Source organism: Crocodylus porosus, unplaced genomic scaffold (genome assembly GCF_001723895.1).
Source record: "Crocodylus porosus isolate Cpor-Errol unplaced genomic scaffold, CroPor_comp1, whole genome shotgun sequence".
In the NCBI taxonomy this organism is placed as follows: domain Eukaryota; kingdom Metazoa; phylum Chordata; order Crocodylia; family Crocodylidae; genus Crocodylus; species Crocodylus porosus.
Window position 1 is genome coordinate 53,324,366 of NW_017728906.1, and position 26,195 is coordinate 53,350,560.

The window sequence follows — 26,195 nt, forward strand, 5'->3', positions numbered from 1 at the left end:
TCTGCAGGTAAGCACTGCTCCCCAAGGAGCTTCTCAGCAACTCCTCCCAAATAATGCAGTCGTCAAGCAACAGAGAAGCAAGCAAAAAAACCCGAACAAAACCAAGCCCCTCTGCCCTATCCCAGACACTAGAAAGGAGCCCTTTGGCTCTGGCCCCAGCACACAGCCTGGCCCTTCCTTGTAACAAACTGTTTTGCTTACACAGCTTGCTTCCTCGTCCCTTGCTTATTCTTTTGAGAGCTTTTCTAGAAGGATGCTCCAGCACCTGTCCAAATGCTATGAAGCTGTGCTTTCTGAACACGGCTGACTGTTCCTTCTTAAAGGGACAGACGCACCATTACAATTATATATTGTAGGGCTGATTATTAGGAAAATATTGGAAATGTATGTAGCAGCATTAAAAATGGGCCCACCTGAAGGAATAGGAAGGGCTGCCCTGCAGAGGGACAGACTGCGAAGAGGCTGAGTTTTTCCCAGTAGGGACACTGTTTGCCCTGAGGGTGAGTAAAGCTGTTTTGGAGGTAGCCCTCTTGGAAGTGGGAGGAGTGATGTAACACCAGCAGGGTTTGGAAAGATGTTAGCAAAATCCTGGGAAGAGTCCTGGCCTGGGATTGGCTGGCAGGCTTGTTTAAAAGAGGGAAGCTCCCCGGGAGGGGTGGAGGGGGGGCAAAGAGAGAGGGGGTGAGAGACAAGCTGGAGACCAGGGAAAGGATCTCACCATGGCCGCACCTCCAAAAGCCCCTGTCAGAGCTCTGCAGAAGTAGCAGCAAGAGGCTGTTTCGAGATTGCTGCACCGTATCCATTCTCCCACCTTTCCCCTCTGAGCCCTGCTGCGGCAGGCACAAAAGAGGAGCTGCCTATGAGGAGACTCCAAGCCTGGGAAGACCCTCCTGCAAGCCCCTGTGTGGTTGGGTGAGCACAGCAGGGTAGGGGGATGCAGGGCTGGGGGAGACTGCTGGAGACTGCCCTGGCTTTTCCCCTGTGAGTAAGACAGCACTGGGGAGGGGCAGGCTCAGATGCTGGAGGAAGCCCTAGGCTAGAGGGGCAGGGACTGCTCCAGCCAACCAGAAGCCCCAGGCCAGGCAAGGCCCAGGGAGGGGTTGCACTTGTTGGGTGCTGTGAAGTTGTGCTGGGCAGGGGAAACTGTTACAACCTGCAGCCCAGACATTGCTCCCTGCTGAGCCAGGGAAGGGGTCTGTGCAGGAATCAGCTCTCTTGCTGGGAATGCAGGGAAGGAGCCACCACTTGCTGCACTGAGACCCCTGGAGCTCATGCGAGGGACACCAGCACCAGGGACAGCCACAGATCCTATGCGGGGGTACAGACGCAGTCCTGCTCCCTGAGACACTCCGCTAGGGGCAGTGCACACAGGGTCCTCAGTATACAGTGTACAAGTTATAGACTGTATAAATAAGGTCTTGATGGTTTATAACTTGGAGTATCAATGTATTTATTTATTGGTTCCTTATTTATCATGGGTAATCTGTATACCTTCCCCCAATGTAATGTGTATCCAAAAATCATTAACCCTTAAGCCACCATCACTAGGTCATGCAGTGTAACATTTATTCTATTGCATTAATTATATGTTTCCTTGTAAATAATTAAATCCTGTAAATAGTTTTATAATCATCCGCAAGGTTGTTTGATTGTAAGAGGGGGCTCTCTGCCTGGGGACACTGCAGCAGCTACCCAGGGAGCTGGGTGGAGCCACTGGCTACCGGGTACCCAGGATCCTGTTATTCAGGTGAGGGCATGGGTACTGTTGTGCCCAGGGTTACATATATACCGATTGGCTTAGAAATGACAGAGGAGGAATATGTTAGTCATATTGACATCAGTCTCTCATTATTAGGGCTTGTTGGTATGGGGAGGTGATCTAAAATAAGTTGAGTTGTGAATTTAAGACCTAATAATTCCCTGTGTGGATATCCTTATTCCTCCTTTGTCCAGCTTTGTTCCTAACAAAAAGTCAGTGCCTTAAAAACAAAATCAAATCTGTGGTGCGTGAAGCTGGTTTAAGAAGATAATTTAGAATGTATCTGAGCAGAGAACTGAAAAACAATGGCAAATGTAAATATTTACTTCTTTTCAGTCTAATACTCTGGGACAGAGAACATCCAAACTTCAAATATTCGGCCATAGTTAACATGGTGCCAGAAGGGGTCAGTGCCCACTCATTATATGTTCTAAAGTGGGTTTTTGTGCTCAGTGTGCATTGGTCATTACTTAGAAAATCTCTAAATATTCCACCAGTCACTTGTTTATCACCTTGATAAAATACTATAGTCTTAGTTTAAATGTTAATCTTCAGCAGAAGAATCCTGAGCTCCCAGAATAAATCAATATTAATAATCTTTGAGATTTTAGGTTAGGATGCACAGTGGAAAATGTGTAGTGATTTTCTTTTCTTTGATGGAACTCTCCTTAAATCCCCATCCTAGCTGAAATTAATTCTTTTGGTATGTCTTTGATGTTTCCTTTAGAGATGCAAGTGTAGTTAAAATACTAGCATAAGAAATTGCTAGTAAGAGTTTATATTTGCACTAGCAACAAGAATGAAGTATTTCTGTATGGCTTTGCAATTATTTATCCTTCGTCCAAACAAAAGGGGTGTGTCTAAGACCCAGAGATCAGTCTCAGAAAAGGTAAGTTTGGGTAATTCTTTCTGCAAATTGTACTGAATAGCAATAGCAAAGGAGAGAAAGAGCACTTTATTAAAGGAGCTAACCCAGCGTTGAAATAAAATCTGTAAGAGACACAGAGGCAGTCAGTAATCTAACACATTTTGTTTTACAACCCAGTGTGATAACATTAGACCACCCCAGTACACAGATGGAAGTTGATTAAGCAGACCATTGAACATTCTGAATTCCTCCACTATATCACAGTTAAAGAAACACCTGTGCTTCATAAATTTCTGCCAGTCCTCTTTGAATATTTTTGATGTTCATTAGGCTTCAGGATAGTTCCATATGTATTCTGTGTTAATGTGCTTGTTGTAAAATATGCTTTGCACGTTATGCTGTCTGTCATTCACCAATCTCAACTCTTTCGTTAAATGTTAAGACTTAAAATAAATCTTGTAAGATAGATCAATATTGCAATTGCTGTTTTGTGGATGGACAAAAATATTAAGTGATTTGCAAATCAAGTACAGTTAATAGAGAGTTAGATAAACATATTAGTAGCTCTGCCTCCTAGACTTTCTCTCATGTACCTTCTCTGTCTTGTATGAGTTTAGGACTGTTGAATGAAGAGCTCTTAGGCCTTAGGGGGTGTTGAGTGAATGCTCTATGTACAAGCAGTACATTTAAACTGGATGACTTACAGTTAATCTACTTGAAAAACAATATTTGCAAGAGTTCAACTGGTGCAAATGTGGCATGCATGGAGCAAATTTCCTTGTGGCACCTTGTGGCATGAAGATTAACTCATCTCTGAATTAAGCTAAAGTGGATGAATGAATGCTTATACAGTTTTCTTAAATGAATGGAGTTGTTTCACTGACCTCTGGCATGCCAGGATGCATTGCTCCTGTGCAATTGCTACTGCTGCAGACCAAGTCAGGGCAAACTCCTACCCCCTGATCACTGAGGGGCTAGAAAATCCAGCCCCTTTTCCCAGCATCCAATCCCCTTTACCCACAACCAGCCCCTGGGTTTTAAATGCTACTTTGACTGTGGGGCTGAAAGTGTGTTGTTTAATGTGCTATGTGGGAGGAGAGTCCATCCCCCCTCCTGCCACAGGGCACTCAAAAGACCTGCACTACTGCCCTTTGCATGGGGCTGCAAACATGAGTTTTAGTGTGCAGTTGTGGGGCAGTGAAGGGGGCGGTGATTCCTTTTCCATGACCATGGCACTTCAGAGCACACCACACGTGGGGCTGAGGGAGCCAGCCTGAAGTGCCACAGCATGGTAGATTTTTTTCCTTCATGGCAATATAGACACCCTTACCTGCAGCCCCATGCATGGGGTTCTTGTGCAGGACTCTTAAATACCATGTAGGGAAAAAGCCTCCTCCAGTCTCTTCAGGGCTTAAGAGCCCTGAACTTTGGCCATGGTGGTAAGGCTTTCCATAGCTTGAGGCCCAACAGTATAATAAGGAAACCGCCCCACTCCTGCAGTGGCTGGGGAAGGCCCAGATGCCCATGGGCAAAGTTACCTTCTTCTCCACCAAAAACAGACTCACTTTTGGTCTGATGTCTGACACCTGGAGAATTGAGAGTAAAGGGGTGGTTTTAGAAGGGGGACAGTCAGTTCCAGCTAGTGCCTGGGCCACACTTAGGAGAGGAATATAAAGAGACACTCCAAGTGACCAGGTAGAGCGAACAGGGCAGTTTGCAAGCAGTTCACCAGTCAGTTGACAAGTTGAAGCTTGATGAAAGTAAAGAGTTTTTTTAGGGAAAAGGGAACACTTTAGGATCAAGGAACAGCAAACAGTCCAGATACACAGGAGTTTGTTAACGAAGGTCTGTTTGGAAAGTGGGGTAGGAAGTGAGAGGCAGTGATTAGAAGACCCAGGCAGATTGCTGGAATATATCACAGTCCCAGAGCCACTGCCACTTCCAGCTCTTCCTCTGCTTGCACCTGTGAGGTGTCTGTCCAAGCAGGACCACACACCATCAGAGCTTCTCCCAGGTCCTGGTTTGGTGTTGTGCAGACTGTGACTTGCAGGTTCCTTCCAGTGTCAGGCAGGTGGGAGAGTGCTTGCAATGTGAACAGTGCCTTCTGGTGGTTTCCCTCAGGGAGCAGACAAGAGTGCTACAGGAGGAGGTAGCAAGGCTGCAGAGCGTCCTCCACCATGAGGACTACATCAATTCCATGTTCCATGGATTCCAGGAAGGACTGCAGAGGCAGTGCTGGAAAAGGAAGAGGGTGTGGAAGCTGGATGCTTGTGACCTCTGGCAACAAGCAGAAGTCATCATCCCCATCTGTAGTGGTTTGCCTGGAGAATAGATATGGAGCACTAGCAACAAAGGAGGTGGAGTGCATTCCATTGGTGGAAAAGGCCAGGCCAGAATCTCCAAGATGGGGAGAATTGAGACCACTGCCATAAAGACAAAGTAATGGCGGTGGTAGTTAGAGACTCCCTTCTGTGTGGGATGGAGGCATCCATCTGCCAGCCTGACCTGTTGTCCTGGGAAGTATACTGCTTGCCTGGAGCTGGGATCCAAGATGTCACAGAAGGATTACCAAGACTCTGACTACTACTCAATGCTTCTCAGCCATGTGGGCACCAGTGACCCTGACCAGGTCAAGAGTGACTACAGCACTCTGGGTGAAAGGGCAAAGGGAATGGGGACACAGATGGTGTTCTTGATCCTTCTGGTCAAGGAGAAGGGCCCAGGCAGGAGTAGACACATCCTACAGGTCAGTGCATAGCTGCATTAGGTAGTGTCACCAGCATAGATTCAGCTTCTTCAACCACGTAATGTTGTTCTAAGAAGGATTGCTAGGAAGAGATGGGTTCCACGTGATGGAGAGAGTGAAGAGCATCTTTTCAGACAAGCTTGCTAACCTTGTGAGAAGGGCTTTAAAATAGGCTTGCCGGGGCATGGAGACAAAAACCCTGAGGCAAGTGGGGAAGTTGGAGACCCGGAGGAAGCACAAGGAGGAGAGGGCAACAGGGGAGGCCTCATTCTTACAGCTGTAAAGTAGAGCAGTCAAACCTCAGGTATCTGTGTACAAATGCACGGAGCTTGGGAAACAAGCAGAAAGAATTGAAATTGGAAGTCATTGCACAGTCAAAAAACTATGACATGATTGGAATAACAGAGGCTTGGTGGGATAGGTTGCATGACTGGAGCACTGTCATGAATGGGTACAAACTGTTCAGGAAGGACAGGCAGGGAAGAAGAGAAGGAGGAGTTGTGCTGTATGTAAAAGAGCTGCATGATTGCTCAGAGCTCCAGTATAGAGATAAGCCTGGTAAAAGTCTCTGGGTTAAGGTCAGAGGGAAAGCCAACAAGAATGGTGTCCTGGTGGGTGTCTGTTATAGACCAGCAGACCAGGAAGATGAAGTAAATGAGGCTTTCTTCAGACAACTTCCAGATCACAGGCCCTGGTTTTCGTAGGGGATTTCAATCACCCTGATATATGGTGGGAAGGCAATACAGCAGCACACAGACAATCCAGGATATTTTTGGTGAGTGATGGGGACAACTTCCTAGTTAAGTGTTGGAGAGTTCAACTAGAGGCCATGCTCATCTTGACCTGCTGCTCACAAACAGGGAAGAATTGGTGGGAAATGGATAGCAATTTGGGCAGCAATGACCATGAGATAATCAAGTTCAGGATCCTGACAAAACAAAGAGAGCAGCAGAGTATGGACCATGGACTTCAGGGGAAAAAAAAAAAGACTTTGACTCCGTCTGGGAACTGATGGGCAGGATCCCTTGGGAAGGGAGTCCAGGAGAGTTGGTCATATTTTAAAGGAACCTTACTGAGGGCACAGGAACAAACCATCCTGATGTGCAAGAAGAATAGCAAATGTGGCAAGCAACCAGCTTGTCTTAGCAAAGAACTCTTCAGTGAGCTGAAACACAAAAAGGAAACTTACAAAAAGTGAAAGTTTGAATAGATGACGAGGGAGGAGTATAAGAATATTGCTCAGGCATGCAGGGATAGTCAGGAAGGTTAAAGCGCAACTGGAGTTGCATGCAGCAAGGAATGTGAAGGGGAACAAGAAGGGTTTCTACAAGTATGTTAGCAACAAGAGGAAGGTCAGGGAACACGTGAGTCCCTTCTGAATGGGGGGAGCAACCTACTGACAGTTGATGAGGAAAAAGCTGAAATGCTCAATTCCTTTTTAACCTTGGTCTTCCCAGGCTACTGCACTGGGCAGCCCAATTTAGGGAAAAGGTGAGCATCCCTCAGTGGTGAAAGAACAGGTTAGGGATTTTTTGGAAAAGCTGGACACATACAAGTCTGTGAGGCATGGCATTCAGTGGTGGTTGCATGGGGCAGGTGAAAGGGTTAATCCCCAGGCCACTGGTTCCCTGTACACCATAGGAGCCCATAGCTATTGGCCATGCCAGTCTCTCTTTCTATAGCAAAAGCTAATCCCTGCTGGCCCAGGGCACAAACCCTACTTTTTGCTTGCAAATGAGCCTCATTATTACACTTAGACCATGATAAAGTTTGAGCTGTCCTTATGGGTATAAAGGAGGGAGATCCTGAACCAGGAAGAAAACCAGAGGAAGTATGCTGTTTGTGCTGTGTTTTGCTTTTACCCTTTCATATGTTCATAGCTTGCTGCCTGCTGGGTTATAGGGAGGGAGCATATCAAGGACTTTGCTCATTTGCAGTTCTGTGCTTCAACAAAACTTCCATAGCAAACCAGAAATCCTGGAGAGGTTTGGGGTTCTTCTATTTCTTAACCTGGATTTTGAGCTGTTTCTCCAGTCATTCAAAATTATTCTGTCACAAAGTTTTTAATCCTTTCCTTTAACCTTTGTGTTTACTGCATTTGAAAGATTGACAAAACAAATAGTTGAAGAAAGTTGAAAGCAAGGTACTTATTTTAGGTATTTGGTTCTGTTCATGATGTCGTATATCTTGACTTCAAAAAAGCCTTCTATCTGGTATCCCATGATCACCTCTTGGCAAAACTGGCCTTGACCTCACCATGATCTGCTGGCTGGGGAATTGGCTCCACAGCAGGACCCAGAGGGTGGTGGTTGATGGAAGCCAATCGTCTTGGTGTGCGGTCACCAGTGGGGTCCCTCAAGGTCTGTCGTAGGGCCTATACTGTTTAACATCTTCATCAATGATATGGACATTGGTGTCAGAAGCGGGCTGGCCAAGTTTGCCGACGACACCAAACTCTGGGGTAAAGCATCCACATCTGAGTGCAGGTGGGTGATCCAGACAGATCTTGACAGGCTCATGAAATACACGGATCAGAACCTGATGGTGTTCAACACCGAAAAATGCAAGGTTCTCCACCTTGGAAGGAAAAACCTGCAGCATGCTGATAGGCTCATCTGTGCTACGCTGCTACAGATGAAAGGGACTTGGGGGTCATGACTGACCACAAGATGAACATGTGTGTTAAATGTGATGCTGCGGCTAGTAAAGCAAGCAAAATGCTGGCTTGCATCCATAGATGCTTCACAAGCAAATCCAGGAACGTCATTCTCCCCTTGTACTCGGCCTTGGTGAGGCCACAGCTGGAGTACTGCGTCCAGTTTTGGGCTCCACAATTCAAAAAGGATGTGGAGAAGCTTGAGAGAGTGCAGAGGAGAGCCACACGCATGATCAGAGGTCAGGAAAACAGATCTTATGATGAGAGGCTGAGAGCTATGGCACTCTTCAGCCTAGAAAAGCACAGGCTCAGGGGTGATCTGGTGGCCACCTATAAGTTTATCAGGGGGGACCACCAGGATCTGGGGGAACATCTGTTCAGAGCGCCCCAAGGAATGACAAGACCAAACAGTCACGAACTCTGCTGCGACGGAATCAGGCTGGACATAAGGAAGAATTTCTTCACTGTCTGAGCCCCCAAGGTTTGGAATTGACTGCCGCCAGAGGCAGCTCAAGCACCCACTTTGAACGCCTTCAAGATACATTTGGATGCTTATCTTGCTGGGATCCTATGATCCCTGCTGACTTCCTGCCTTTGGGGCAGGGGACTGGACTCGATGATCCTCTGGGGTCCCTTCCAGCCCAAATGTCTATGAAATCTATGAAATATACGTACACTGTGTGTAAAATGAATTAAACTGGGTTATTCTACATAACTAGGAGGTTTGTAGACAACACTTTCAAGCAGGTTTAAAGTAGGTTAAATGCCTTTTGCACTGCTTTAATGGCATTGCAGTTTACACAGTCAGCAGCATATTGCATGTTAATTCCAGCCACAGTAGCACATTTAGGCAGCGTAATGCACCTTAAATGACTTTTGGGCACTGCAAAATAAAATATCTCTGAGGAGTTTTAGTTTCCTACCCTACAGCCTTAGAGGGAAGCTCTGGGCTTTGAGCAGCTCAGGGGCTGTGCAGGCAGCCCAGCAGCAGCCCAGGAAGGCGGACTCCGCAGAAGAAAAACAAAATAGCAACAAGCCTCATCTTCCCCCGCCTTCCCGGAGCCAGCCTGCCTGCCTGAGTTGTGCAGGGACCCGGTGCTTCCCTCCACAGCTGCAGTACCCCTGGGACTGCCCAAGCTGGGTGACTGTGGGCAGGGTCCACCTAGGGAGCGGGGGGGCGCCACTGCTGCGGAGGGAAGCACCAGCCCCCCGTTGGAACTTAAGAACCACTCTGCCCACCAGCAGCTCGCTATCCCCTCCCTGCCACTGGAGAAGCAGGTAAGGATTGGGCTCCAACATGGTTTTAAAAAAACACCACTTCTTTTTAGGCATATACAAATGCCCTTAGTCACTAAATCCTTGAAATCATTCCATACTGAAATCTCTGCAAACGTTTTAATTATTCACATTAGGAAACAAGGTAGAAATACTGGCATATGCCAGTTACCCATATTACATTTGTAGTATAGGAGGGTCACTGATGCATTTGATGATTAGATTGTCAGAAATTTTGAGTTTCTTTGCAAAATGTGGATAATTGGTGTTCACTTGTTTTAGACTTGCAATATATTAGCCTTCAGAAATACAGCCTTTCCATTGGTCTGTCTAACACTGCAAAAGGTTTTAGCAGTCAAATGTGATGTATTACTTATTGTTTTCATTAACATATATTAAATGTAAAGCTCTGACTGACTTGTTCCTCATTTTTGAGACCCTCCTGTAACTCCAGCAGATCACTTTCTAAAGGACAGAAAATACTTGACGCAATACAGAGATTTCAGGAAGGTGCAGATGTGCATTTGGTGGTCTGCAAATACAAAATTATTTTTGTGATACTTTTAGATTTTAAAAAACTGTGACTTTCCTTTTTTTGCACAACAGGAGTTATCCTTCGGGGCACAGTGTCTCATTTATGAATAGTTTAACAGGTTTTAAGCAAGCACTTAAAACATAAACACTTGAACACATCAATGTTGAGTTATAAGTGAAAACCTGTTTCAAATATATACCCTTTTTCTAATAAACTATATATCTTTATATATAGCATGTGTGTGTGTGTGTATATCATATAAATATATCTATGTATATGTATGTGTCCTTTTTCTATTGCACCTAGTAACTATGCATGTATGGCAAGCCTGTGTACTTATTGAAACTCCTGACATTCCAATTCTTAGAATTCTTAGATTCTTCTTAGAAGGATACCCATGCCTAAGATTTCAGAAGACATTTGAGGAGCTAATAGATTGATCTGCTGTGTGTGTGTGTATATGTGTGTACACACACATATATACATATACACACACAAGTCTTTGCAGGATGAGGTCCAGAAGTCAGTATTGTTTTTTAACTTGAGGTATTTAATGTGGAATTAGTGGGAAAAAGAGAGTGAAGTAACACCAAAAGACTAATAAGTAACTGTTTGACTTTGAGTACCATAGACAAGGTAGTTTTTATGTTTGATTTGTTTTGTCTTCATTTGTTTTTGTTTTGTGATATCTTTTATTGTACCAACTATATAGTTGAGAGAGATGATGGGCAAGCTTTTGGGCATAAAGTGTCTGTCTTTGCGTCTGGGCTTTCAGGCTAAATACAGACGGTCAAAAAACCCAAGGCTGAATCAATTCAATCTTTCCAGATTAGTCTAAACTGTGTATATTGAACCAAGAAGCAGGTGAACAGACATTCACTTCTGATTCTGGAAATCCAGTCACATGCCTACACTGGCTCAGGTCAGAAGCTGGAAGGTGCTAGAGCACACCTTCCAGTTTTCCAGTCACTGCCAAAGGGAAGGGAGGGAAGCTGAGAGAGAAGCCCTCCAAGGGTTTTCCTCCATTCCTGCTCAAGCAGAGCAGCCCCTGACAGGCAGACCACAGCTGGGGTCCTGTGTAGGTGGGAAAGAGGGCTTAAACCCCACTCCCCCTCATTGTGCCAGCCCAGCCTGGGGCCTGGACATGCCAAAGCCTGTCAGGGGCTGCTTTGACCCCTCCAGGCAGACCCCAGCTGGGATACCATATAGGCTAGAGAGGGGCTGCTCCCCTCCCCCCAGGCAAATCTCTGCTGGTGTCCATAGCCCAGTTCCCTCCCCTCCCACACACCCCTTTCTCAGCCAGGTGGAGCAGTGATAGTGCTCTGGCTACAGAGAACAGAGGGACAGGGCTAACCCTGCTCCACTGGAGCAAGTAGCACAGCCCAGGACTGAAAAGCATCCTGGGATGCTGGGGGATGGTGAATTAACTAGAACCAGGAGGGGACCTGGGACAGAAGTTTCATATACCAATTTGACCTAAATTGGCTAAGTCTGATACTAGTCAGTAGCTGAACATTGAACACGTGATTGAGTAGTGCAGCTCCTGAAATAAATCCCACAATCGGATACACACAGTGAGAAGTTAATTGCAGATAGAAAAGAAATTCATACTGAATTCTGCTCCCTGCCTTCACATACAGATGAGCTGATAATTTGGGACAATTGTCTTCAAGTCTCCCCAGCCACAGGATTTTGATGTATAAGAGGCCAGTGGCTTAACTCCCTTAGCCAATCCAAATGCAGACCTAGTGTTCACTTATCAGGCCTTAAAGTATATTTATGAGATGATAAATGTTTAGAGTCAACCCTTTCATTGTAAATAGTTGACACTTTCTAAGCCTATTCCATACACTCCAACTTAATGCTGTGAGGACAAGCGAGAAGGTTTTTATCCCATATGATAGCAATAACTGTACTGCAGAAGAGTGTGTGCTCAGCAAAAAAACAAGCCATGATGAATAAACAGTTCATTCGTGAGCTGTGCTGCCACCAGCCCTGCAAGAGTTGTTTATTGCCTAATATGCACTTCCCATAATAAAGTTACTGCTGAAATAAATTACAGTTTTGCATAATTATTGACAATCACATATTAATGAGCAATGCGTCATATTCTAATGCTCAGTTTTTTAAATCCATTTGAGCTCAAATGTAATGCCAAAATGCATGAATACAACTAGGGCATGTAAATTGCATGCTGATTCTGATAGAACATGGAAAATTTACCTATGCATTTTTCCATTGCAGGACTGCTTGGCTCTTGAATATTATACTCTACCAAACTGATGTTTAGGTTTTCACCAAGGGCAGATAAATAGTCTTTGGTTTTCCAAATTGTCCTTTTTTATTAAAAAGCTCAATACTGATCTTTATTTTGCTGTTTCATTATATAATTAGCACCAGACTTTCTGTAGATTGGAGCTGTTATGTGTCTCTTTGAAAATCTTCTGCATTATTAGGGTACATGGTGAGAAATGCAGCCCTCAAGGCTTGCAATTTACAGTAAGCAACAATTACTGTAATTACCTTCACTGCTCAGTGACCAGGAACTATTTTTGTGGCTTTTAAAAATTAAATAAGCTAGCTGGGAGTAACAGGTTCATGACCCATAACCAAAAAGGAAAAAAAGCTTTGATTAAAAAAGAAAAAGCATTAATCTGGATTTGTTTGAGTTCCAACATTTCAGGTACAGTATTTCAGTGTTCCCTACCAAAGTAATGTCATTTCCTGTCTGTTGTGGTTGAAAAATGCTACTGTAATACCATCTCTTAAAAAGGAAGGGGGAGAGGAACGTTGGCTGGGAGATGCACAGTAGTATATAATGCAGTCTTATGTGTTGTCTTTCACAGTAGTTTACTGACAGATTTTCCCTTTGATTAGTATATTGAATACCCACAGTGTGGGTGCATGTATGTGTATGCACATGTGTGTGAGGGTACTTTTTTTCTTTTTAAATGATCTATACGTGTCCTGATTCCTACAAGTGCTGCATTGACTGTTTGTACTTGTACAGGGTGAACGAACGTGAGGCTACACTAGAAGCAGCTCTAAGGCTGCTGCAACAATTCTACCTGGATCTGGAAAAGTTCCTTGCTTGGCTTACAGAAGCAGAGACGACGGCCAATGTCCTGCAAGATGCTACACGCAAGGAAAGGATACTAGAGGATGCAAAAGGTGTTCGGGAGCTCATGAAACAGTGGCAGGTAAGTCAAGTGATTCAGCTATAGAGTTCATGGATGCAAGATAATGATTTTTCTTTGTGTTTGTGCCTGCTGTTCAGTTTTTTTTAATGGAAATTAATTTGAAAAGAACAGTGTTATGTTAGTGATGATTGGTTACTGTTTTTCTGGTGTGACACCCTTAACTTTTTTATCAGCCTGATCTTTCCAAGACTTTTTTTACATTTCAATAAGAAAAGAACTACTGTTTGTTTCAAAGCACAACATCAACATGTAATATAAACTTTGCTGAAACAGATAATTAGATGTCATATTGTAAAGGAATCAGTCATGCTGCCAATCTAGTTTGTTAAAATTATGCTTCTTGGCACGCATGAAAGTTTACTAAGCATTTCTGATATTTATAGCAGCTGCATAAATTGTCGAGTTTTTTCTGTATTGTTTAATTGAATTGTTTTTCCTCCATTATTTTACAAGACTTTTAAAAACTATTAAGTGGCAGCTTTTAGCGAGCATACCCTCTTGTAACTGGAAAGAAAAGATATTAAGTAAATTTGTCATCATTTTTAAATAATTTTTTTTCCTCCGGGAAACAACAAATCAGCTTTGTCAAGAACGTTAAGGAAAGGGGATAATGTGTTTTCTTGTTGTTTTAGAGTTTTAGAGAGTCTAATCACTAGAGGTGGTAGAGCACTATTGAAGCTGGGTATATTTGCCTTGTGCTACTGTAATTTCTGTAATATGGGTGCGTGACTATATGAGATTGTATGCTCTTAGATTTGAGATTATAAGTAAGATAGAGGCCCTTTATTGTAAAATGCCTTCACAGTACTTTATCTTCACTATGGTAATAAATCCATTGACATTCAAAACAGGAAATTTCAGTATAAAGACCATATTGGTTAACTGAATGGGAATTAATTAAAATCACAGTGATTATGTTGTATAAATGACATTAAGCCAGGTACATTTTTCTTTATAATAATTATATAATTGCTTTATAATAATTATTCTATTGTAACACATCTTTTTTTCTTTTTTATTGCTACTACTTGCTGGTGAAGTATTATATACTTTGAAAGCTGGAGATGCTATATTCCATAAAAATAGTTTGAAACATTTTTTGCTTAATAAGTGGATTAAAGTTATCCCAATCTTTTATCAGATAAAGATATCTTGGTCTCTCCCCACTCCTTGTGTCTGACTTACGTTGGTGTGATCCTTAGCAAAGTAGTTATGAATGGGAGATGACTCAGTGCTTATTTAGAAATTCATTATAGTTCATTTCTGTCCACTGTCAAGAATATGATCCTTTGGTTACTAATGGAATAAACAGCAACCCAAGTTCTTGTTTTACACTCATGTATCATGTCATATTTTCACTTACTTCATTGATTTGATGCCATAACATCTGTATGCCATGTAACAATGGTTCATCTGCCTACTAGATTCCATTATAAACTGATACTTAGTATTTTATTCTAAATGTATATAAGCTTATTAAAAATGCATATTTTTTTAAGTCTTCCTTGCATCTTTCAAAGCAGATATTTCTTCAAGAGTCACCCAAACATAGAGCAAGTAGACAACAAGTAATGAAGGACAAAATTAATGCAGCAGTCTGCTTAAGACAACCAGCATAGTAAATAGAATAAAAATTATCCTGTAAATTGAATTATTTTTCTTTAAGAAAATTTAGTTCTCTCTCAAATAAATTATTACATTTGAGTTGAAGAAGCATAAGTCTGATTTTTCCCTTTTCCTTCCAGGATTATGTTGCACTTAATTCCCCCCCACTTCCCCCCCCCCCCAAAAGTATAAAAGGCAAAAAGTATAGCAGTATCTCTTCTTCAGGAAGCAAGTGCCATTCTTTTCACCCTTTGATCGTGGCTGTACAGCCAGAGCAGTGATTCTTACATATTAAAAACAAACATTAGTATGCAGAGACACAGCAGCAGCTGTTTTATTGTCTGTTACTCCCAACAGATTCATATATACCTGTCCACCCATGGAGCAGTAATTTTTGACTTTCAGTTAAGGCTGATGACTAATGGAGGGGGAGTTGGGGGATATCTTAACAATGTGTTTTGTTTTGTTATTTCTTCTGGCTGTCCATCAATCTGTCTCTGTATACGTATATCTTTGGCTAGACTAATCAGCCTCTTCCTGTTTATCAGCTACTTCATAGCATGTTAATCCTTCAGAAAAATCTCATAATTCATGAGTGCCACAAGTAGATTATGAAATGTCCTTCCCCTGAATGGAATTGATATGATTGATGTCCCTATGGAAGCTCTTAATTATTATTTTTTAAACTCCTACTATGAGAGGTGGAGGAAGTGCCTTTTCCAGACTGGTTTCAGTGGCATTGACATTTATGTAAAAGAAGTCCTGATATATTAATGGTACTGGCTTGAAGATGCCCCTTTCCTGACAAATCTACTGTTTTGCCAACTTAAGAAAAACAGTGTAGCTGTTGCTCGTGATCAGCATGATTTTCTGTTACAGTAAATCAGTGCCATTGTAAAAAGTAAGCATTGTATACAATTCATTTAATAAAATATATACCATTACAATAGCTGCTGTCCTTTATATCTGGGACATTATTTCAAGCCAGTCTTTTCAGCAAAACAGGAGTTTTACTTAAGCTAAAACAGGAGTTTTACTTAAAACTTTTTAATTCAAGAGTGTCAGCTCTAAAATGTTTTGAACCACCTTACCTAGTATGGGTATTATGTGTAGTGCTGATATTATGACTTCAGAATTCTTCTCTAGAGATTGTGAGTTTTCCTTAAAGGACAATGGTCATTTTTCTATCAATCAAACATTAAGATCTGTGAGGAACATTACCATATGTGAAATAGCTGTTTTTCTTCACTTCTGCATATGAAATAGTATCTTGCAGACAGCATGAGCAGGTTTTACACTGGAGATATGGTAAAGCTGTAAGAGAAATACCAGTGAAAGCTAAAGGGGAGATAAGGTCTGGAACCATTAGTGAGAACCATTTTTCCTGACCAAAGTAAAAAACATGTTTTTTGGTTGTGTGTGTGTTCTTGCCAGCTGTTTCAAAAACTAGTACCAAAACATGTTACAAGTTCTGACAAACGGGCTGTCCAATCAAGGGTACAAGGCTCTGAACAAAAATATTGGTTGATGCCCTAAGGAAATTATTTAGAAATATAACAGAATAGAAAAGAATTAAGAGATGTCAGCCAGGATTTTGAATAAGGTATATTTATTACATGGATCCCTAAAGAAAGGTCACTCCAGTACTCTATGATGTGAGCCAAAGCTGTTCTTTTTTTTTCTTTCTTTTTTTAAAGAGAAGAATTTCTCCATCCTGACAGAGAAAGATGGGATGCATAGCTAGGTATGATTTGAGTGACCATATTTTTAAGATAGATGCACCTTCCTATGATCAAAATACACTCATGTTTTTCTTTTTTATGTAGTAGGCTACACTCTGATTTGGAGATGTTTTATGAGACTGTCTATTGCACTGTATGATCATTTAAAATGTTAACAGCTTAAGGGTTTTAAAATCGATTTAGAAACATCCCATTATATCCCTTTTTACCCAGTTTGTATTAACGTTCTTTTGGGAAGCATGAGTCATCCTCTCTTTGCTTCCATTGCCAAAATATTAAGAATAAGCTTACCTCTAAGCATGGGATGAATCCCATAGACTTCAACGCACATTCTTAAGTATTCTTCTTTTCTAAGTTTTCTTCATATTCCTCAAGCGTATTGAGCAATAGTTCATTCTGCCCTGAATAGAATCTGTATATTCTGTTTTCCCAAAATGTTTATTCTCTGGATGTTTCACAACATACTCATTTTGCAATGGATTGCTGAATTAGGTACAAAATGCTTAGCTGCACATTTTGCTTCATCGGTTGCCACCTTTCCACTCAGCCGCAGTTCATCAATGATCCCAAGCAACCATTAGCTGCAGCTCTGTTACTTTTCAAAGCCTCATCTTCCCAGAGGGGGAGACAAAGGAACCTAACTCTGAGCAATATTTGGGTTCTATTGTATTATATGCATATGTACCATAAAATCTGGTTCTCTTCTTTTCATCCTTCTCCCTAACTTATTCAAACTCTTGCTACTGACATAATAATCTTACTATTTTCTTTCAGACATTTAATTTACTCTTCCTCTTGTTCTACCTCAAATTTCTGGTAATTGTCCTTACTAACAAAGGTTAAGTACAAGTTAGCTTTTAAACCTTCTTGCACCCTTTTCTATCTGTCCACTTCATTTTTCTGATTTCCGTGCCCCGCCCTTACTTTCTATGCTTAGAATTTGTTACTTCTCTGTGCCCTCTAATAGTCCTAACTCCATTTTTAAATTCTTTAGAGCTCATCTCTTCTGTGAGGTCTGTGATAAATATGGACTCTGGGTCTCTTTCTTGAAAAAACAGAAAACAACTAACCAAGGTAAAAGTATTGGAATGGGAGAGAATAAGTCCCACGTTGAAAATCAGGGTTCCTAACTTCTGATTTTGGCTCTGACACTGGGCACTTTTGATCTGAGTTCTTGTCTGCTCTCTGTTAAATAATGTGTCTTACCAACAACCACCATGGATCCTTTTGAAGATTAGTTAGTATCTATGGTGTATTCAGTGTATAAAGTAAAGTCTATCACTAGTCAGGGCTGTTCCAACTCAGCTCATGGTGGTGCGGATCCAGGCATATGTGTAAACACAGCTCCTGGGAGCAATAAACTCTGGCATGATATGCACTGGAGTTTATTGCTTCACATTATTGTCACATGTAGATGTACCTACCAAGGTGGAAGTTTGGAAGCTCTAGAAAGCAATAAATAACTGAGGAAGAAGGGAAAACACATTCTTTTTTCTAACAATTCCAGCCAACTACGTGACATCAGGAAGATCATTTTCTTGAAAGTAGAAATAGAGCCCTTAATTTTTACTACATGATGCTGTCACATAATGACAGGCAAAATTTACACAACAGATTGTAAACATAGATTTGCTTGGTTTGGGGAAAAGTTTTAGGTATTTAAAATGAAGACTTTTTTTATGAAGTGAAATTCAGTATTTATTGCAGCTTTTATCATCATGACAATAAATAAGCTGTAAGTGGAGGAAACATTCAAATACAGATTCTCTCTTTCTCACCCTCTGTCTTTTAAAGTCCAGTCTATTTAATTAAATTACATAAGGTAAGTAGAATTTCATGTTAACTCAGTAAGGCAATGGTAGCCTGCTATACTTTTCCTCCACTCCTAAATTAATTTCAGAAAAGAGAAGCTGGCTCATATGCAGTAAACTTAGTTTTATGTAGAGCTGTTGGAGAGAAAGGTAGTTATTTCACAGGCATTTTGATTTCACTATTTCAAATTTTTTACATGGCAACTCAGGGAAAAACAGAAAATTCAGGGAAAAATTTCAAAATTTTGCAAAATACAAAGTAGAATAGCCTTTCTCTGAACAGCTGTCCTGAAGCTCTGGGCCACAGGCTCAGAGAGTTTGTGAGTTTAGAAACTATTACATTCAGGCCTTCAAGGCTCTTGGCCTATCCATCAGTCAACCCAGCAACCTGAAAGTAAGCCAGACAGATGCCTGCTTTCTGTCAGACTATCACTAAAATCAAACTGTCTTCATGGATCATTTCAATTTCAACAACATGGCATTGTCCTATGGGAGAAAAACACACACATGCACACACACTCCTTCACAGAGTTTGAAATCTGCTTTCATTTTCATATATTTGAAATTGAGACAAAAGTGTGTCAGGTAGAGACTTTACTTATAAAAGTCCTACAGCAAGCAGTGCAGTTTTAAATGTGAGGAAATCTCTATGAATGCACAATAAAACTGCATGTATATTTAGCTCTATAGGAGAGGTTGGTAACATCTTTGGGCAGAGTGCCAAACACACCTTGGCTTGTAAGATGTTGGTGTGCTGGGGCAGACGGCAGGGGAGCTAGAAGGGACCCAGCCCTTCTTGTGGCTGTGCAGCCCAGGCCCCTTCCCGGCCATCTGCCCTGAGGCACACATGTGCCCACCACCCTGCTGCCTGCCATGGAGCTGCTCACAGCAGGTGATGGGGAGGCTGCAAGCAGCTGCACCCCGTGCTGTGGAGCCCCAGCCCTTCGCTAGCAGCAGGTGCACGTGTGCCTCAAGGTGGAGAGAGCAGGGAAGGGACCAGGGCTGCAGTGCCACAACAAGGTTCAGACCCCTCGCAGCTCCCTTGCTATCCACCCTGAGGCCATGCCATGCAAAATGCTTCAAAGTGCCACATTCTGGCATGCATGCTGGGGGTTGCCTACCCATGCTCTAAAATATCTCTTTCAGACTTACTGTATGTCAATGACTTTGCAAGGCAAGTAAGGTGGATATGGTATAATGGTTAGATACAAACAAATGCAACAGACAGGTGTTCACATATGCCTTAAACATCAGGTTTTCTGGTTGCCAGTAAGGTATTTGAAGAGGCAACAAGCTCAAAAAAGTAGCCATTAATAGATGTGGAAGCACTAATGGGATTTTAAGAGTGATGCACTTTAGGCATTTTTATGCAGACAGTGTACCGGTAATTCATGTGTAGAATGGAGCAGAAAGGCCAGCAATGGAAACTGCAATCACATAGTTATATTAAAAGCAAAGAAAAAACAATCACAAATACAAGTGTGCATGGAAGGAAGCCAAAAAAAGCTAAGCGTTAATGGAATTTCAAAAGCAATAGTTTTTGCTATTTTCTATTGAGAGGGTAAATAATATGTAAAATGGCGTAAAAAGGAGAGCAAGGGAAAACCGCAGCCATGTAGTCACGTTAAAACTGTATTTAAATAAGAGTAAAGAGCAGGTTGTATAAAGCTTTGACAAAGGTGGAAGGAACACAGATTCCTCCTCTCCTGATAAGATTTTGTTTCGGGGTTTTTTTTACTGGGTGAAGGAACCTTTACATCAACCATCAGCATATCCCTTTCACTTTAGGACCTAATGCCACTTTAGGACCTAAACAGCCACAAGAAATGGAAGGGTATGCATTTTAAATGCACCATCTCAGACTAGCTGGGGGGGGGAGTGGGGTGGAGGCTGGTTTCCATGGAGCGGAATCCCTGTTAACTTCATTACAACTGGTGCATCAGTTGAGCAGAAAACTTTTCTGCAGCCCACCAATGGATGTTGATGAAAGGGATGTGATGCATCTCTTGGCCAAGAGCAGTTTCTCAGACTCCAAGCTCCAGAATGTAGAAGGTTAAAACTACCATCTGCCAGAATTATCCTGATGTTGTCTTGGGACTGCAAACCAGCTTTCAGGCACCAGTCTAAATCTTAATCACAATATAACAACTCTGTTCAAGTGCCCAAGCACCAGGGTTTTCCTTCCTCCAGTAGGAAGAAGTGTCACTCAGTAGGGGTGTTTGAAACAGACCGTATTCAATTCAGATCTGGATTTGGCCCAAATTGAGGACAGTGATTCAATTTCTCAGTTTGGATCACTGTCCCTGATTCGATTCAGCCAAGTCCGGAACTGAAGATTCAATGCTGATTTGGAGAATCAACGATTCAGCCATAGACACAGCTTTAAATGTTTTTTCTACAAACCTCAAGGTACCAGGTGTAGCTAGTGAACGCTGCGATACTAGGGTGGATGGAGTGTCCCACAGAAGCGCATGGGGGCCTTCTGCATGCTCGGTGGCAGACCTGGAAGTGGACCGGAATATTTCTGGTCCATTCCAGGTCCACTGGGGAGCATACTGGGGCAATTGCCTGCAGGGGGACCCCAGGTGCCCCCCTCAGACCCAGGAGGCACCAGTTGCTGATCCAGGGGGCTTTGGGGAGCTCCCCTAGTGCACTTCCCAGCGGACCTGGAAGTGGACCAGAACTACTTCTGGTCCACATCTGGGTCTACTGCCGAGCACACTGGGGACCCCACCGAGATCCTGTGGGATGCTCCATCTGCCTCACCATCTCAGCATTTGCAAGCCGCCTGGAACCTCGAGGTATGTAAATCTGTCAGAATTGTCAAATCTTTCTAAATCTCTCCAAGTCGATTCAGGGAGTTCTGAGTCAATTTGGAGAAATTAAAGGAGCTCCTGATTCAGTTCGGATTTGGAGATTTGGCCACCAAACTGGGCTGAAGCTCCGCTGAATCAAATCAGCAACCTGAAGCTTTGCACAAACCTATTGCTCAGATACTTTTATTGTTTTTTCTTTGTTAGCTGAAAAAAACACTGCTAAGGATTTATAGTGCATACAGAAATCGTGTTAAATATATAGGCTTGGGTTTGCGTCCCCTATCTCTCTCTTTAGATGTTTATTTGTAGGAACCACGGAAATAATGATAGAGGACCTTAATACAGATCAATGGTTTGCCTTATCCTTATTGTAATTCTGTTGATCATAGGGATGCATTAAGTCATGATAATCTGAGAATGTTAAGTAGAAAATGTATTTTGATAAATCTTTATTGCTAGAAATAATGGAAAATCTTAGATTTCAATTGGGAATATATATATTTTTACCCTCTCACTAATGTTTTTTGCATATCAAGAAGTAATATCGCTAAAGATTTTTTCATATACATGCTCTAGTCTCAGAATTCTTTTTCTTTTTTTAAGTCAACGGTGTAAATTATTCTTCCTTTGTGCATCTACAACTTCATATAATAGAAATAATTTGTCTGGGGATATCAGCCACTGGTAGGTGTTGCTTTTGATTTTGATCAGAAATGATTAGATCAGGAAGTCACTGGTAGAAAATAAGGTTAATATCCTGTCAGTACTTAATCTATTCACTGAGAGTGGGGAGACTCCAACATAACTACACATTCTGATTGCCTGGTGATGTAATTATATTAAATCTTTGCATTATAAATGCACTGTTTGTTTCTATGAACATGCATTTGCATGCACCATTTGTCTGAACTGACAACAACCTAATAGTTGTGGTGATTTGCACATTTATAATACTTTCTGGAGGATTTTCACACAATGCATAATGGTTACTCTAAGGAGTTGTGTAATTATATGTTGCGTTTTATTGTCCAATTTTAAAAGCATCATATGTCCTTGTAAGGCCTGGATTGATACATGGCCATATGAAGGGGATGAAAATAATGGACTTTACTTTCTGCTTTAGCACTTTTTGTGGTATGAAACCTCAGCTGTGTTAATTACCCTCATGGTTTGTCATTGTAGCAATAATTATATGATATTGCTTTCCAGTTTACATAATATTGGACATAATTCTGAAATTGGCTGGGATTTATGTTGTTATTTTATCAATGTAATCATTATAAATTAAGTCTGCAGGTCAATTTAATTGGATGTTTCACCCTGAAATTTAACAAGGTAAAAATGCATGCAGCAGTAATTCTTTTAGGTGATAACCTGAGAGTGCTTCCTGTTTTCATATAAAGTTAACATCTATATTCTAAAAAAAATTGCTGAATTCAGCACATATGTTTTGATGCTGAGAGCCCTAGTTTGGCAGGACATTATAAGGGAAACATTATGTAGTTAATATTTTAATACTCTTGAACTGAAATACAGAACTAAATCTCAGCCTCCCCCTATCCACCCAACATTATACTTCTTCCATGAGCAAAGAGGTAGTTAGCTGTATTAGCCAGAAGTCAAAGAGTAGTGAGTTTAGTAAGTTTTTGCAAGCAGCAGCTTGCTTCATCGTACTTTCCTCACATTGCATTACAGTCACAAAATCTGACGATGTAGGCTATTGCTTACAAAACCTGATGCCCCTCCGAGTGAGTTAGTCTGTAAGGTTCCTTTCCACCCTGCCTTCTGCTTTTCCTTTCATATGTGCTTCCCTAGCACCTAAATTATTTTCCATTCTTAAAGGTGAGGAGATATTTGTATTCGAAGTACGTATAATTTACTATATCTTAGATTATATTTTAAAATGAATTGGAAGGGTAATTCTCCCTTTTCATAGCTGACTGTTGTTTTTAAACCCTAAACGTGGGAGATAGGTAGAAAGTGAGAAGTCCTCATCCAATTTGTGACTCTAAGCAGCTTCTGCCTATCATTTCAAAGGTATCTGTCACTTTAGCTTATAAGAACAGCTTCTGTTTTTTCCTGAAGTACTCTTTTCTCAGCAGCAAATGGTTTGGATACATAATGCTGTCTCTCTTCTTTGCTCTTTAGTAAATTGCCACATTGATACAATGAGTCTTTCGAGTCAGTTTTAAGCATAGGTTAAAACACAACACATTAATCTTGTGATAAGCCTTGACTTATCTCTTAAGATATGGAAAGGTGTTTGGAGTGGTGAAATGTACAAGAGAGGGGGAATGAAAAGCACCTGAAAGGCTGTCAGTTATATGATTTTAATAGCAGTAAAAAAAGTTGAAGTTTTATGTTTCACATGCCAATACCTGTATTCTTTCCCTATAGTCCATCTGATTTGTATAATTGTTATTTAATTTGCAGGAAAATATCTGAAAGCTTTTAATCTGGAAAAAAGTCTTAATTTTTTGACCTGGCAAACTTGCCTACTGCTGTGAAATTTTTCTGATCCTACAGGACAGTCTGTTCTGTTAGCCTTGAAGTGGCATAGAAATTGTCAGCTCCATCTAACTATACAAGTGACTATTAGAGCAATGTAAAATGTCATCTTTAAGCAGAATTGCTGTTACAGCTTTATCTATAATGTGGCTAGGCACTACCACAATGAAAAACTTCAAAGCAGGTCTCTGAAGTAGAGAACAAGTGAGAGGGTAGTAAAAATAATTTTCAGAGTACAAGAAATAAGAATGAGAATTCTTTGTGTTTGTTCAGAAATAACTATCTCATGGGCTGATGCAGTCTATGGCCCTTGGCTTCTGGGTTCATTTATCCAGACTATGAATCGTCTTGAAGAGTACCTTCCTGCCACCAGTTATTGTCCAAGTAATAATTTGCTGTATTAGCTGGCCTGGCCAAATCCAATGTTTAGATCTTAGGGTCTAAAATGAGAAAATGTTGCCAGTGTGGAACCTTATGGAAAGCAAAACTGGGAACTGCTAGTATGCTTGTGGATTGATAACTTGAACATAATCCTTTTAGTTATACAGTGCTACTAGTTTGCAAAAAGCAACTATTTACAAATATAAGTTTGGGTTTGAAAAATGGCTTATCTCAATATTTCCATTTCAAATAAATGCTAACTGGTTATTGGAATGGAGATTGGCAGAAAGTCTGAGGAGAAGAAAATGGGCACGGTAGAACAGACAAAATTTCAGCTCCTCTAGATTAATTATGTGCATGAAGGACAGCCCATTAACTTTGTCCTCAGGTATAGCATTTGTGCTTGTTGAGGTATTTTTTAAAAATTTGTATTTAAAAAAAAATAGAGGTATTGTTAACAAATGGCACAAAGACCTCAAACGTTTTCTTTAAAATGTTTTGAATACTGTTTCCACAGCATTATGATTAATGTGCTTAATGCAAGATAAGATGTGATTGAAGGGGTAACATCAGTTATGTTTCTTTCACCAGAACAGGATTTAAAAAAAAACACTGTATAAGTGTAGCAAGGCCCCTGGTGGCCGTGCATCCCCTGCCTGGCTCAGGCTCGACTGCAGCCCCTTCTGATCACTCATCCTCACACCTTGCTCTTACTGAAGGTCATAAAAGAGAGGCTGCTTGTGGGCTGTGCATGAGCTTGAGCCTGTGTCAGTCACCACCGGGCCTCTCCTGGGTTCCGTCAGTGACAGTCCTGTGCCGCTAGGCTAGCAGGCCTGTCTATCACTCTGCTGGGCACCTGTCACCATAAAGGCTCCTTGCATGGTACCTTCTATACACCAGGCCCCAAGTTCTGCAGGTCTTCTCTCTCTGGGATGTTGTTTATTTATACCCTCAGCCCCTATACAGTCCCTTCCTGGATTCTGGGATCTCTGGTCCTCCACCCCTTCCCTTCTCTGGGCTCCCAGACCCCTAATCCTGCACACTACCCCTTCTCTGGGCTAGTGAACTGTCTGGCTTAGTTCAGCCCTGCCCTGGGCACATCCTCTGTGGGTTTAGAAGAAAACAGGCCACTTGCATGTAAACCCTGCCTTTCTCTGCCCAGGTAGTCTTCCTTTGTTCCAAGGCCTGCTGTCATGCTGCCAGGAAGAGACTGCCTGGCTGGTTCAGGCTCTGGGCTTATATAAGCTCCAGTCTGAGCCCCCTTCCAATCAGGCCAGTCTCTCATTAGCCCCCTTCACCATCTGCAAGCAGCCTCACAGGCTGCTAGCTCCATGGAAGGAGCAGGCACACCCCAGTGCCCTGCTACAATAAGAGGCTGAACTAAAAAGAGCACTTCACAGGTAGCATAATGGTCAGGCACCACTCAAATAGATTGACATCACACTACTTTTGCTGTCTTCTGAGTTTAGGTGCTAACAAAGCAATGTTTTTTTTTTCCTTACTGTGTCTACTTCTATACAAGGGAAGGTGTAAGAAAGAAGAGCAGGAGGCTTTTGGTGTTCTAGGGAATGGGATAGACAGGAAAGAAAAGAAAAGATGAGAATTAAGAGAAGCTATGCACAGTTAAATTAATGTGTGGTTTTGCAGTGAGATTTGCGGTGAGCTAGAATTTTAGAAGTCTAGATGCTCCTTCTCAGTGGGAAATCTGCAGCGCCACAGCTGTTATACTTAAATGAATGTCAAAGAAGAAAATCAACAATAAAATGAATGTGTGTGAACTCTGAATATGTGTGTACACATACATATGCATGTGCACAGATGCATGTAGACATACATATGCTTGCACACGCGTGCACACACGCACACACATAAAATAAAAACATGTTTTTATTAATGGTTTTGTTTTTATATAATCTGTGAGATTAAGTTTGTCGTGCCCCATAACGCCGGTGCACCCTTGACCTGCGAGCCTGGGTCGGCACAACCGGCTTGGCGCGAGGAGGGGGATGTATGACCGGGTAGGTGGGTGATAAAGGTGAGCAGGAGTCGGGATGATTTAAACACAGCGTGATGTTTTCACAAAAGATTTATTTTACTTACGCTACTGATGTGCTTGCAGCGTAGGGAGAGGAGTTGATTTATTCATTCAGTTACAGCATGCAGATATCAAGTTACCCAGCATTTACAGGGTGGGTAAGACAGTTGCTTCCGAGCGATTCATATAAGCCGTTGCAGTCTGCAAATTACTAAGAGCTCTTGATAAGAAAGATAACGTCAGAGATAGAGAGATAAA

At 41.8% G+C, this 26,195-nt stretch overlaps 1 protein-coding gene across 9 annotated transcripts in view; it reads left to right on the top strand.

Annotated features, from left to right (window-relative positions):
- Nucleotides 1-26,195, top strand: part of DMD (dystrophin) — a 1,922,593-nt gene that overhangs the window by 1,497,798 nt on the left and 398,600 nt on the right. For all 9 annotated transcript variants that reach the window (XM_019529123.1, XM_019529125.1, XM_019529122.1 and 6 more), the window contains one exon: nt 12,850-13,039. In XM_019529123.1, coding sequence (XP_019384668.1) covers nt 12,850-13,039 — 190 coding nt within the window. The remainder of the gene's footprint in view (nt 1-12,849; nt 13,040-26,195) is intronic.